Source organism: Caenorhabditis remanei, chromosome V (assembly GCF_010183535.1).
Source record: "Caenorhabditis remanei strain PX506 chromosome V, whole genome shotgun sequence".
Lineage (NCBI taxonomy): Eukaryota > Metazoa > Nematoda > Chromadorea > Rhabditida > Rhabditidae > Caenorhabditis > Caenorhabditis remanei.
The window spans coordinates 11,911,848-11,924,977 of record NC_071332.1 but is presented as its reverse complement, the minus strand read 5'-3'; the positions used below and the strand labels follow the sequence as shown (position 1 = coordinate 11,924,977).

At 44.3% G+C, this 13,130-nt stretch overlaps 2 protein-coding genes across 2 annotated transcripts; one reads left to right on the top strand and one right to left on the bottom strand.

The window, feature by feature from the left end:
- Positions 1-6,672: 6,672 nt before the first annotated feature.
- GCK72_019184 (uncharacterized protein) lies at positions 6,673-7,773 on the bottom strand (the record flags this gene model as incomplete). The annotated part of the gene is made up of 1 exon (XM_053732911.1): positions 6,673-7,773. The coding sequence occupies one exon, from the start codon at positions 7,771-7,773 to the stop codon at positions 6,673-6,675; it is 1,101 nt and encodes a 366-aa protein (XP_053581824.1).
- A 1,535-nt stretch (positions 7,774-9,308) lies between these two features.
- GCK72_019183 (uncharacterized protein) lies at positions 9,309-10,832 on the top strand (the record flags this gene model as incomplete). Its single annotated transcript, XM_053732910.1, has 6 exons — positions 9,309-9,416; positions 9,709-9,807; positions 9,857-10,096; positions 10,148-10,261; positions 10,327-10,411; positions 10,624-10,832. The coding sequence occupies 6 exons, from the start codon at positions 9,309-9,311 to the stop codon at positions 10,830-10,832; spliced, it is 855 nt and encodes a 284-aa protein (XP_053581823.1).
- Positions 10,833-13,130: the final 2,298 nt, after the last annotated feature.

Genomic DNA, 13,130 nt, shown 5'->3' with positions numbered 1-13,130 from the left:
TCGGTTGAATCAAGTTCTTTGGTAAAACTGGAGCGTATTGGCACAGGTTTCGCAAGAGCGGAATTTGAAGCTCTGTCATTACGTGGATCATTCACCTCGCAAGCTTACTGGTTCACAAGTGTACCGTCGGACGATGTCAGTGCCCTCGGGACGTGCATCTTCGACAACTACACCTCGTTTATCTCTATACGTCTCTGACGACTTCAGGAACGTCAAGCGACCGAACTGAAAGTGCCTCTTGTACCGAGATTTCATCTCAATTTCGTTCATCAATGTATTTTCTTCCCCCCGTTAGGGCAATGGAGTTAATCGTTCATGAACGGCGGTCTGATTGACTTAAAAAATGTCCGCCAGCGGAATATCTCGATTGTTCCAAGGTGCTCGTTTTTGAGCCATGACGATGGCAAAGGTGCTCGTCACCTCCTTGATAAGTGACATCATCTCGTAGTTATCTACAGATGAAACCTCAGCTCTTTCTAATGCTGCCTGATCGAGCTGCAGCGTATCACGAGAAGCAAGGAACCGTCTCTACCTAAAAGGATTCTTTCCTTTTTAACTTCATGCATCGATGAAAATTCAGCTGAATTTACCGTCCATGCGTGGTCATATCCCCTCGAAGATGCATTCGCCGACTGAGACGTCACAGAAAGCTACCTACTTTGAGACCTATATGACACAACGAGGTTATACGTAAATTATTAGTGCGTGTACCCCTCGTATTCCACGTTCATTATGAACGTGACCTCTTACGTGTACTAATAAACTTGTCCACGTTACGACGTGGCTAAAATGAGATGGGCGGTTTCGAGCCCCAGTGTTCAGTTCGTGTTTTCACATCTTTACCCTTCGCTCTTTAAAAACCCCCCGTCTTAATTTGGTTGGACAACTTGTTTATCGGTGCTAGTATCTGTAAGCCATGCTCCTCGCAACCCATTTCTAGACCGATCGTTTGAGGCAAATTGCTTTCGAGCTACCCGTGTCGAACTCTCCGTCTCTAATGGGTACTCCTTAGAAGCGGTCATGAATTCCAGCAAGATTGAACGGTCTTCCGGAATCCCATCACCACGATCTAGGAGTGATAAAATTTCTAATATGTCCTCGGATATATTTACCTTGAGCATCATTCGGTACTCTTGATTTCCATCGAATTCCTCGCCAACCGGCGATATTTGGTGCAGATGTACTAAGTACAGATAAGCAGCTGTATCGAAACCGAGACAGTCCGATTAAAACAGTTACCTCGTCTATTACAAGTCTACACGTATTGAGAAAAAGCCCTTCTTGAACTCGAGATTCATGAACGGGGTAAAATGTGATGAAATCAACTCTATGCGATGAGTAAGAAGTAGACTCGATACGATCGTTCGAGCCGTCTGGGGCGAGATCGTACTACTTCTTAGCGTGTTAAAATCGGAAAAATGTTCACCATGTGCATAGAATACGAGAATTTAAGCATCGGATGCTTCAGAATTCAACCGGTTCACTGGGAAAAGTGGGAGCTTATGGAAGAAAGCGGCATCTTAGCCAGATGGAGAGCTCCATATGTTTTAAAAAGTCCACATCGGATTCAATTTTCGCGATGCTTTCCGCCAGTTGATGAGTGGGTCGAGTCCCTCCATCGTTTCACATATCCGAGTCTTTACTATGGTACAAGTATTAGAAACACGTACAATTTCATCTCATGTCTCTAGTACAATCTTCGTGGTGATACCGTGTAACCTCGAAAGATTGTTTAAAAGGGCGACTTCGGTCGTCTGGTCAAGGAGGACATATTCTCGACTTCTCTAGGGATCGATACACATTATCCCAGCCATAAATCCTGTCTCCCGCGTGTCTATGATACAGCAGTGATTGAATGAGCCGATAATCGTGTTACCGCTAGAGAGGGTTTTGTATAAACCGATAAGCCTCGGACAAGCCTAGTTTCCCTGTCTAGAATCTACTATGACCTTGATCGGGAGTTGGAATAATTGAGAGATACCCGACTTTCCCCACCGAGTAGTAGTGCCCTACCGAAGGGTTCCGAAGTTCCTATTAGCAGATCCAGTTTCATCTGACGGACTACTTCAGGTAAATTCGTAGTGTTATGTTTGAAGACCTCCGTGTTGTGGTGAGAAGCCACCAGACACTGGAGAACACGCCCCTCGTGATACAGTAAGTGCGATACTGCTGAGAACTCTGTAGTCATGTAATCCACAAGTGCCGGAGCCAACGCGGGCCCTCGTCCACCTCTGTGTTGCACATAGTCGACAGTAGTCTATCATGATTTGAACGGGTACTCGTTTGGTGAACGATATCCCAGAGCCAATTCAGAACTCTCATCTGAAAAGGTCCCCTCTCGTATCTCAGAGTTGCGAGGCTCTGAACGTGTCTAGCTGACGGTACAGCGAAACACACCCCAGCCACTTCATTTCTCAAATTCTAGTATTCAGTCTGTGTCGACTCTTCGGAAGGCGAAGGTTTTTCAAATTCCGGAGTGATGGTCGATGAGTCGATGAGCTGTGATGAGATATACGTTGTATAACATCCATTTAGGATGAACTAAGTTAGAGTTAGACGTAATTATAACTTGGTACTCGTCCTACCAAGGCAACGTCTCGGAGCTCACCTGACTCGTCCTCCTACTGAACACAGCTGACGCTACAATTTTAGTTTTGTTGTGTAGCCTGGTTTTCAGCTTCGAATGTGATCAGTTCGTGGATGGACGTCAGGACTCGCCCGAACAGGAGCGGACTTCATAGCGTTTTGTTTCTCTGTTTTAATCTTTTTATAGTCCCGCTGTCCGGTCTCAATTCTCTTAAAGAATAATTTATTTTCAGTTTCTCATCTTTCAACACCTCGTGTGAACAATCAACCATGTCTGGTACCGGACAACAACACTCGCGGATCGACCCCTCGTCAACATCCGGAGGAACCGCCGCAAACAACAACGTGATTCAACGTCAACCCTCGGAGAACTTCAAGAAGGCTCAGAAGAAAGTCAAGACCGCGATCACTCGTGCAAGTTCTGCCGGCGTCAAAGCCGTGGCAGAAGCACAACCTTTCATCGACGACCCCTCGGTTGTCTATGACGCTATCGAGCTCAAAACTATCAACGACTTACGAAAGAAGTTGATCGTCATCAAAGCAATGATCGAGACTGATAATCACTTCCACGATTTCGTCTCCAAAGTCCAGGAAGTCCTGTCCAACAAGGAACGTCACCGTCTACGCGAAGCGGCAAAGGCTCATCTCAATCTGAAGCCTCGGACCAACACCTTGCCGGTTCTCAGGACGACCATATTGGCATTGCAAGAAGCGCTCGAAAGGCAGAAGTACCGCTATGACGAAGAGGTATCCTCCACGGAAGCCGCGGATATCTCGGAGTTAGTGGAAACTTCACCCCAGGAGGATGAGATTGTATCCGACGAGGACGATTTGAATGCTCCCTCGTTATTGGATACTACTCAAGAAGACATCGATCCTCCAGGTGTCAACAACGAGGACCTCAATCGTATTCAACACACCTCGTACGCTGACATCATCAGCTCCGGTGGAACGGAAGTTCCTCCAGTGGTCACTTCGGATATTCGTTCAAATACCGAAACCCACAAAGCCTCTTGTTTGGCTCCTCAAAGATCGGCCTGTCCGCTCTGTAGAGGTAGTCATGATCTTCTCGACTGCACTAGTCCGAAGCTACCGGTCTTTTGCGCTAAGAACGATTTATGCGTTCTCTGCACGTCGTCGAGACATAAGACACACCAGTGTCCATTACGGGAACCCCGGTCATCACCAATTTTCGCTAGCGCAATGCGGCCAGAAAGCGGTGGACGTTTTGTGACCTCGGCTACCCCGATAGTAGCATCTACTCCTCGTCAGGTTCAATCGAATTTCCCAACTCTGTCTGACAGCGAAGGGAAAGAACAAGATGTCTCGGCTCGCTCGCCCGCCCCTCAAATTCGAACCGAAGTCTCCTCAGATGAGGAAGCTGACGACGAATGCCGTGAGGCTCAGAGAGGCAGAAAAATGAAGTCGAGTAACAAAGGGTTGTCTTATTACGACCTCGAGTCTATTCTTCCGAAATTTTCTGGTGATGCCCTCCGATACAAAAAGTTCATTTCGATGTTCGAAAAACTTGGAATGCAAAATCCGCGACTTTCCGATGAAATGCGGCTCGCTATCCTGGAAAAGAAGCTGGTCGGAGACGCAAAGCGCTTTTATGTCGACTTAGGTGATCCTCGCAAGGCCATCGAAGCTTCCTTGGAAGGTCTTCGAAGCACCTTCGAGGGCGATACTTCTGGCGTCACGGAAGCCCTAACGCGTTTCCGGGAGCTGACATTCCACGAGACCGACCTCAAACGCTCCTCCCGCCAATTACAGGACGCGAAAACTCTCGTCCTACGACTCAGAGATCTAGGGGAAGATGTTGACTCCCCCGCGTTTGTTCGCAATCTTATGGAAAAGTTGCCGGAAAAGATGATCCGTGTCATCAAGCCGTTGTTCGACAATGGCGGGCAGCCCTCGACAAATCAGATCTTCAATCGGTACGCAAGTTATCTTAACGACCGTGCCTTCGTCGATCGCTTTCGAACTGCCAAAGTCTCTGAGAGATTGAAAGAGATCCCGGGCGAGTCAGTAATGGCTACAAACGCGATCTCGAGTACATCTAAGAATCCTCGAGGTAACTCTACTCCTGGCGGCAGTACTCGTACCGCCCCCAAATTCGCTCCCTCCCCGAAACCGGCGAACGTTAGCAATAACGCGTCTCCTACTTCGGGCAAAGGCGGCAAAGGACAGAACCCCTCGAAGAATTCGAACCAGCCGAATAAATTCGGCAATCAAGGCTCTTCTGGTCAGGCCGGCCTCGGGTACTTCGGTTCCCAAGCAACCGCCCAACACCAGGGAAATCAGGCTCCTCTGAGCCAAGGTTCCGCACCATTTGGTAGATCCTCGTTTCCGAATCCGCAAGGAATCGGGTCACCCGGAAATCGCCAAGGAGGAGGCCCCACGTCTAACCCAAACTCAGGAACCCTCAAGCCTCGGATTCCTGGCATGAAAGGGCAACCCGGAGAAAAACTCGAACCATGCTATAAGTACGGTAGAGGGTATGATGAGAGATTTATCGCTCATACTTTCCCTCGAGACTCCGAAGTTGCCTCGAAATGCTGTTTCATCTGTGGTCCCGGACACTCCATTTTACAGTGTGCCCTCCCATCGTACGAAGTTCGGCAATTCTTCCGTTCCAGTGGGTCCTGTCACAACTGTGCCCAGAGAACCCACCCCACCGAAGAATGCAAGAGCTTCAGTACCTGCGCTTACTGTCAAGGCAAGCACAACTCGGGAGCTTGCACTTTGAAAGAGTACTACCGCGACCCTCGAAACTATCCATCCGACGCTCCGGCTCCAATCCTGTCTGAATTTTTTCGTGGCCCCCTCGGGGGCTCGCAGTAAATTTCCAGGGATAGACCTTGGGCCTTCCTCGGTTAGCGTACCGACTGTTGCCTCGCCAGCAACAGCGCCTCTAGTAGTAATTGGGACGGTTAAACGTAGTAGCACCGGAGAAATCCGCTCAGCCACTGTTAGATGCACGGGCAAGATCCATGAGAGCCCGGAGAATCGACTGACCCCCCTCGAATTGTCATCCTCGGATGACGACCCCGCCCTTGAGCCGGTTCAGGGTAGTCATGATTCTCAAGACCCTCCGGATCCCCCTCGCATCGCTACGTTCCCAGTTCTTTATCAATTGTCTTTTCATACGGATGGTACGCCATTCTCAATGACATTCGCGAGTTCCCCTCGACTTCCGAAAACGAAGTTTGTATGCCCTCGTTTGAGCGCTGCAGATATTTGCTATTCTCGTGACAATCAAATTGCCCCTCGAAGATTACTGACGGATAGTTCGTTCAACGGACAAGTCATCGGTATGCTCTTGGGCATCGATTTGTTGCCTCGATTATTAGGAACGTCCCGGAGACTGTTGCTTCCTTATGAAATATTTGTGAAGCTAGTTAGCGGTATTATTGAGATGGTAACCCCGGAGATGGACAATACTACAGATCCGGTCTATTACATCCCCCATCGAGTCGTAGTGAAGGAATCTTCGCTCATGACAAAGTTGCGGATCGTGTTCGATGCTAGTAGTAAAAAAGGGAGAGAGCTCAGTCTTAATGACTGCCTCGATCCTGGACCCTCGATGCTGGTTGATCTTTATGACATACTCATTCGCTCTCGGCTACCTGATTTCCTGGTGGAGGCTGACATACAAAAAGCCTTCCACCAGGTACGTCTGGACACCGAAAATCGTAATTGTACTCGTGTTATCTTGAAAGATAACGCGAAGCCCCCAGTTCGAGATAATCTTATTGAGTACCGATTTACTCGGATTCCTTTCGGAATGACCTGTTCTCCGTTCCTACTCGCCGCCACGATTGATCATTTCCCAAATGGGATGACCGATCCGATCGCCGAGCGAATCCGGAAAAACATCTACGTCGACAATGTAATGATTACCTCAAATGATAGGGCTCAAATACAGAATATTCGGATTGACTCGAGAAACGCGTTCACCTCGTTGAATATGCGTCCTCGAGAATATATCACAAACTGTGCGGAAGAGATGTCAAAATTCCCTCGGGAGGAGATCACAGCTGATACGACGGTCAATTTACTCGGGTATCACTGGAATTCTGTAGATCACAGAAACCCTGCTGAGAAATCAGTCGTGTCTACTGCGAAATCGGTAGACACTGTCGAGATATCGACAAAACCTAATACGTTGAAGACCAGCGTTGAAGGAAAGAGATTAGCGAAAGTCAAAGTACAAAGCTTCAGCGAAAGTTTGGTTAGAACAGATTCGAAAGTTCCGGACTTGGATGTTGGTCGTTCTGGCACATCCATCGGAGGGATGAAGATTCCGTTCGCCCCGGATTCAGATGCTTGTCGTTCAGGCACATCTGGAGATGGCGCTAAACGGGAAGTCCCGAATTTGGAAGCTAGTCGATCAGGCGCATCCAACACAAGGAATGGACTGAAGTCATCTGGTCCCGGGAAAATATTCGATAGTGATTCCCCTCGAACAGCTAATTCTTTAGCCTTCGATGATACACCTCGACCGGATACCCCTCGGCCAGTAGAACCAGCCACGGACTTAGATGTTGGTCGTTCTAGCACATCCATCGGAGGGATGAAGATTCCGTTCGCCCCGGATTCAGATGCTTGTCGTTCAGGCACATCTGGAGATGGCGCTAAACGGGAAGTCCCGAATTTGGAAGCTAGTCGATCAGGCGCATCCAACACAAGGAATGGACTGAAGTCATCTGGTCCCGGGAAAATATTCGATAGTGATTCCCCTCGAACAGCTAATTCTTTAGCTTTCGATGATACACCTCGACCGGATACCCCTCGGCCAGTAGAACCAGCCACGGACTTAGATGTTGGTCGTTCTAGCACATCCATCGGAGGGATGAAGATTCCGTTCGCCCCGGATTCAGATGCTTGTCGTTCAGACGCATCTGGAGATGGAGCTAAGCGGGAAGTCCCGAATTTGGAAGCTAGTCGATCAGGCGCATCCAATACAAGGAATGGACTAAAGTCATCTGGTCCCGGGAAAATATTCGTTAGGGGTTCCCCTCGAACAGCTAATTCTTTAGCCTTCGATGGTACACCTCGACCGGATACCCCTCGGCCAGCCACCGACTTGGTTGCTTGTCGCTCAGGCGCACCCAGAAAAAGGAGAAGACTGCAGTCTCCGGACTCAGGATCAATCATGGATGTTGGTCGATCTGGCACATCCATTAGAAGGATACTACCGTCCGCCCCGGATTCAGATGTTTGTCGTTCAGGCACATCTGGAGATGGCGCTCAACGGAAAGTCCCGAATTTGGAAGCTGGTCGTTCAGGCGCATCCAAAGCTGGGAAATCTCCTCGTACTCCGGATTCAGATGCTAGTCGTTCAGGCGCATCTGGAAATGGATTCATGCGGGTAGTCCCTAACTTGGATGCTAATCGCCACGCATCTGTTAACGATTCTGCAAAGTTGGATTCTGATTCTAATGCCCCTCGACAGCGTAATACCGAGATAAGGGATGACTTGACGAAGCCATCAGGTTCCGCGATCTCTCATGGTGATATGGTACCCCAAGACACTGCTAACCACAGTCCAGGGGTCAGTTATCCAATGATGTCTTCTCGCCCTGACAGCGTTGATCATGCGAAAACTCGCTTACCAATCCACCGTGTCCGACCATACCAACCTCGCAAAGCGAAAGCTAAGCTTGCACGTTATGTTCACATAACTCAAGCAGCCGGGCCTCAGACCCCCCGGAGTGTTGACAGTCTCCTGGTCCCCGAATCAGGTTCCTGTCCCACTCCAAACTAAAATGTAATTTGTATTACTAAATTATTCTAATTTAGTTTATACTTATTACGTATTTTACTTTCTGTTAATTAACTCCCTTCTTCCCTGTCCCTTTAACCCCATTTCAGGCGGAAGTAATATTCCACAATTCAAGTTGTCGCCATTTAGTCGTGTCTGCGTCTCTCCAGTCAAAGGCGCACGCTGTTTCCGACGTCCGCTGGTCTCGCCACGCGCACACCTGCTAAACGACTGTGACCGTACTCGACCGACTCCCCTCGCTTGGCCTAAAGCCATTTATAATTCAGTGTTCCTTTTTAGAGTGTTCTTTTTGTTCTCTCTCTAAGAGAGTTATTATTGTGTTTTGTAAGAGAAGTTGTTAGAGAGCGTCTTGTAGCCCCTCGAGAGCCCCCGATACGTGTATCGGTCGCTTGCAGAGCAGCTACTATATTCCCTCGATAACCCTTTTCCCTTTAAATTCTATTGTTTTGTAAAAGGCAGAACCGAATAGGTTTTTAATGCAGTTCCTCGCGGGACATGCTTTTTCCCTATAATAAATGGTTCTTGTAAATACTTGAGTTGTCAGCACATCGGGCGCTTCCTTAAAACCACTGAACCACCTTATTGGAAGTATAAATTGGGCTCATGTTCCCACCCTACTCGGCACATTACCGGCGGCCTTCTGGAGACAGAAGGGGTGGCCACATAAATATTTACCGAGCAGATGGAATCGAATATGAGATTTCGGATCTCTGTTTCATTACACAGTTTCAATTCCGATAGAATTGAACTTTTTGGATGACGAATATAAGTATACACAAGAAGTTATAATCATCTATTTAGTATGTTCTTTCTCTTTAGAAAAGATCAAACAACCTCTCAATTTACGTCTGTTTTCCTTTGAAATTTTTTCACTCACAAATTTCAGCTGCCTGTCGGTCATAACATTTTTCTCTCAAGTTCTTTCATCAGATAAATGGAAAACGACACCTCGAACTCACAGAACTTTCGAAAATTCACGTCTATCGAGAACTCAAATAGATCTCTCCAGCAGCCACTTATGGATTGTATCAATATATTTTCAGTCAGTGTCAATTTCATTTTATTCTATTTGATTATTTCTGATGGGAGAAGGAGAGAGTCAAAATTATATCGAAGTATTCTCTTGATTCAGACTTTTTCCTTGTGGTTATCTCAGTTGCATTGGGGATCTTTTCATGGTTTAGTATTCCTTTTTCCATTTCCTGGATTGTATGGTATCGGATATTTGACACCTTATTTGAGTTCTTATGTACTTGTGGTTAGTTTCCTTATGAGCTCTTTTGTTCCAATTTAAGACAAAAGCTCATTCAAACACCTGATCACTCGAATTTCAGATAATCTGGCTCTCATTGTTTGCAATTACTGTCCTGACTAAATTCCTTATTCTAATTGTTAGACTCCGTGGTGTAGCCAGGCAAGAAAGTTATTTTCGAGTAGGTCTCAATTCACAAATATCATCTCAAAGTCTTCTATTTATTTCAGTTCTCCACTGCCACTTATTGCATTTTCACTGCTCTTCTCTCATTTTACATTCTTGTTCCAATGCCATTTTGCTGGATTTCATCAGGTTCTTCAGTGTTGGAAACGCAAACATTTGTGAAGAATAATTATCCGAATGCAATGAAGGTATTGGATATCCCCGGAGTTTTTATTTATACAGATTCATGGAAATTCCGAAGAATATTGATAGTAACAACTGTCTTGATGGCAACCGGTGGTTGCGTAAGTTGAAATTTCACTTGAAAATGAGTCAAAAGAGTTTCAATAATTCAGTTATATCTGATACTTTGCCAAGTTATTCTTCATGAAATTCATCAACAATGCAAGATTTGGAGTGAAAAAGTATTGAAATATCACAGGAAAGCGTTGAAGGACACGGTGATTCAGGTTTGTGTGTGTGTGATAAGCTATATGCCAGATAGTTTGCATATTATGAGAATATATAATTTCAGACAATAATCCTGACTGTTTTTATCGCAGCAGCACCAGTTTTTCATATTCTGAACGCGTTTCGGGACCCGGAAACTGATACAATCAGTGAGTTTTTTATTTCAAAGAGCAATTTATAAAGAGGAAAACCCCTGTAATTTCGCTTCTATCAACGTCAAACCATTTTGTGATAAGTTGTCATTTTCATTTGTAGTTTGACTAAACGTGTTCATAGTTTGAAATCGTCCAACAAAATCGTTTCAATAGTGTCCTCTTCGAGTTGAGGAATTATATTTCTTAGCTAGAAGTGCTTATTTCAGCCCTCACAATCATTTCCAATGCTATTTTTGTCTCTTCTCCCATTCCATATGCCATGACAATCCTCTACCAAAACACAGCATATCGTCGATTTATTGTCTCAATGTTCCGTTTTCGAAACAAACAAAAAACACCAAGAATAGGAGCAACTATCCAGGTTTCGATCGTCAACATTAAAAATAGTCCGAGAACGTCGAATTCTGGGAATTAAATGAAGTCGTTCTGTAATTTCACAATTTGTTTGATTATTTGTAATTTATGAAAATTTGACAAAAAAATCGGAAGGCTCTTCGATCTTTAACAGTCGTAATTTTTTCACTCTTTCTTTAGATATATTTCTGAAATTCCAACTTTATCTGTCATAATTTCAAGACAGTTTAATGTGAAATGAAAAGTTGTAGCACTGTTTAATTTCGAATATCAGAATCTTTATTAGTTCGTTACTCTTGTTTTTTGTTGGATCGTGAATACAAGTGCGCCACTTTTTCTTGAAATATTGGAAACTGGTGGGGCGTTTTCAAAAAAATATAAACAAGGACACTTTCTCATGAAAAATTTCCGATAAGTTCGATTTTGGACAAACATCAGCAAAGTGCACGGGATAGGAGCGGCGACGAATATGACATTGGCTACCATAGTTATCACTGTATGAGAGAATAAATGAAGATACAAATCTTGGAACAAGATACTCACTAATTGTATTTCTAGAAGGATCCAAGAAGATATTCCACAATTCTGCTGCCGGTGCAACTGCCAGAAATACACATTTCATCAGGTTTTGGATTACTGTATCTTGGAGAACTTTCACATGATAGTTACGTTTTTTGTTGCTCCAAGTGGAACTTTGTTTCTGTATTTCGTGAACTATAATGACGCAGAGAAGGATGTAAATCTGAAATGAATTGAATAAAGATCCTTTCTTAAAAGCAAACTCACAATTGCTCCACTCCCTAGCAAACCAAAGGAGACTATCGTTACTGCAATTATAGCTGCTGGACTGGTATTCACGAAAATTCCAGTTAGTTGCAGAGCTTTCAAGCAATTTGGATACCATTTCATAACATATTCTCTTGTTTTTTCTTCAGATGAATATCCAGGAATCCAAGCACAGAAAATAGGTACAAAGACATAAAATGTGAGTATAATTATTACAGTGCAATAGGTTTTTTGAGTGAACTGAAATATAATATGTACAAGGAAAATATACAGGGGAATGGGAAGTAGAAAATTGGTTAGACTCACACTGAAAAAGCTATCCTGCCTTGCCAACGCCCTCAGCCTGACAAGTAAAACCCAAAACATCATTAGAGCTGACCAGCCGAACAGAGCAAACCACAGACCAGTTAGATAGAAGCAATTGAAATATTCTTTAAGAGGTCCAATACTATAAACAGCTGGAAAGGGGAGGAGAAAGACCATATTGATGACAGAACCCCAGAATAATTGAGCAAGATAAAGAGATAACTGTAACGAGGGTCACTGTAGATGTTATCATTCACTTCACTTACTCACATTATGGAAAAAGAGAACACTTCTATAGGTAACGCTCTCTTTCTCTGAATGGGTAAAAATCAAATAGAACAACAAAAAGTTGACAAGAGTACTGATTGAACTGACAACTGGCATTAAGTATATTTGCAATGTTCTGTCCGGATTCTCCACCGAATAATAAATACGTGGATCAACTTCCATTAAGCAGACTAATAGAGAGAAAAGTCACTAAAACGTCCACAACACATCTTTCATGATTGAAAAAAAAGTTGAAAGTTTTGTAAAGAACAGGTGCAATGAAGGTGAAAAGAGAGACAAGGTTTTTGATTTTTATTCAAAAAGTGGTTTCTCAGAACTTCTTGACTTTTGAATTAATCGAATTCGGAGTTGGCTGTCTCTGTTTGAGTTGCAGAACCAGATTTTTGATCACAGTAAATACAAATGTTTATCAATTTTTGAAAGAAATGAAAGTTCAGAGTTCACTTGACTATGGAGTGGAAACTTTCTGATGATTACTCTTCAAAAACAACTTGGATAAAACGATTTAATAGACACAATAATTGATAAATATGCATTTTCAATCAAATTCATCATAAAATAGTCGTGGTTTTTTGTAATACCGTACTCGGCGCTAAACTTTTACTGCTAATTGATGCATTATTGTCCGCAGGAGTTTTTCTATCGCAACAATATATTTTCGAAATCAAGAAGTTGCGATAAGTAGTGTTTTGAATCAATATAACGATTGCACAGGGAATTGGGGCAGCTGTGAACATTGCGTTGGCGAAGAGGGTGATCTCTGTAACAGAGGGGAATGATATTCATGAAACACTCATCTGAAATATTAAAACTCAGCGTTTCGTTGTGAAAACTAACTTATTGTATCTGATTCCGGTGGTAGGAACGTATTTCGTAGTACAATGGCTGGAGCGATCGCCAAGAATAGAAAACGAAAAATGTTCTGAAAAAAACCATTATTTCTCAAACTGTCCTACCCTGTTGTGACTTTACCTGAACA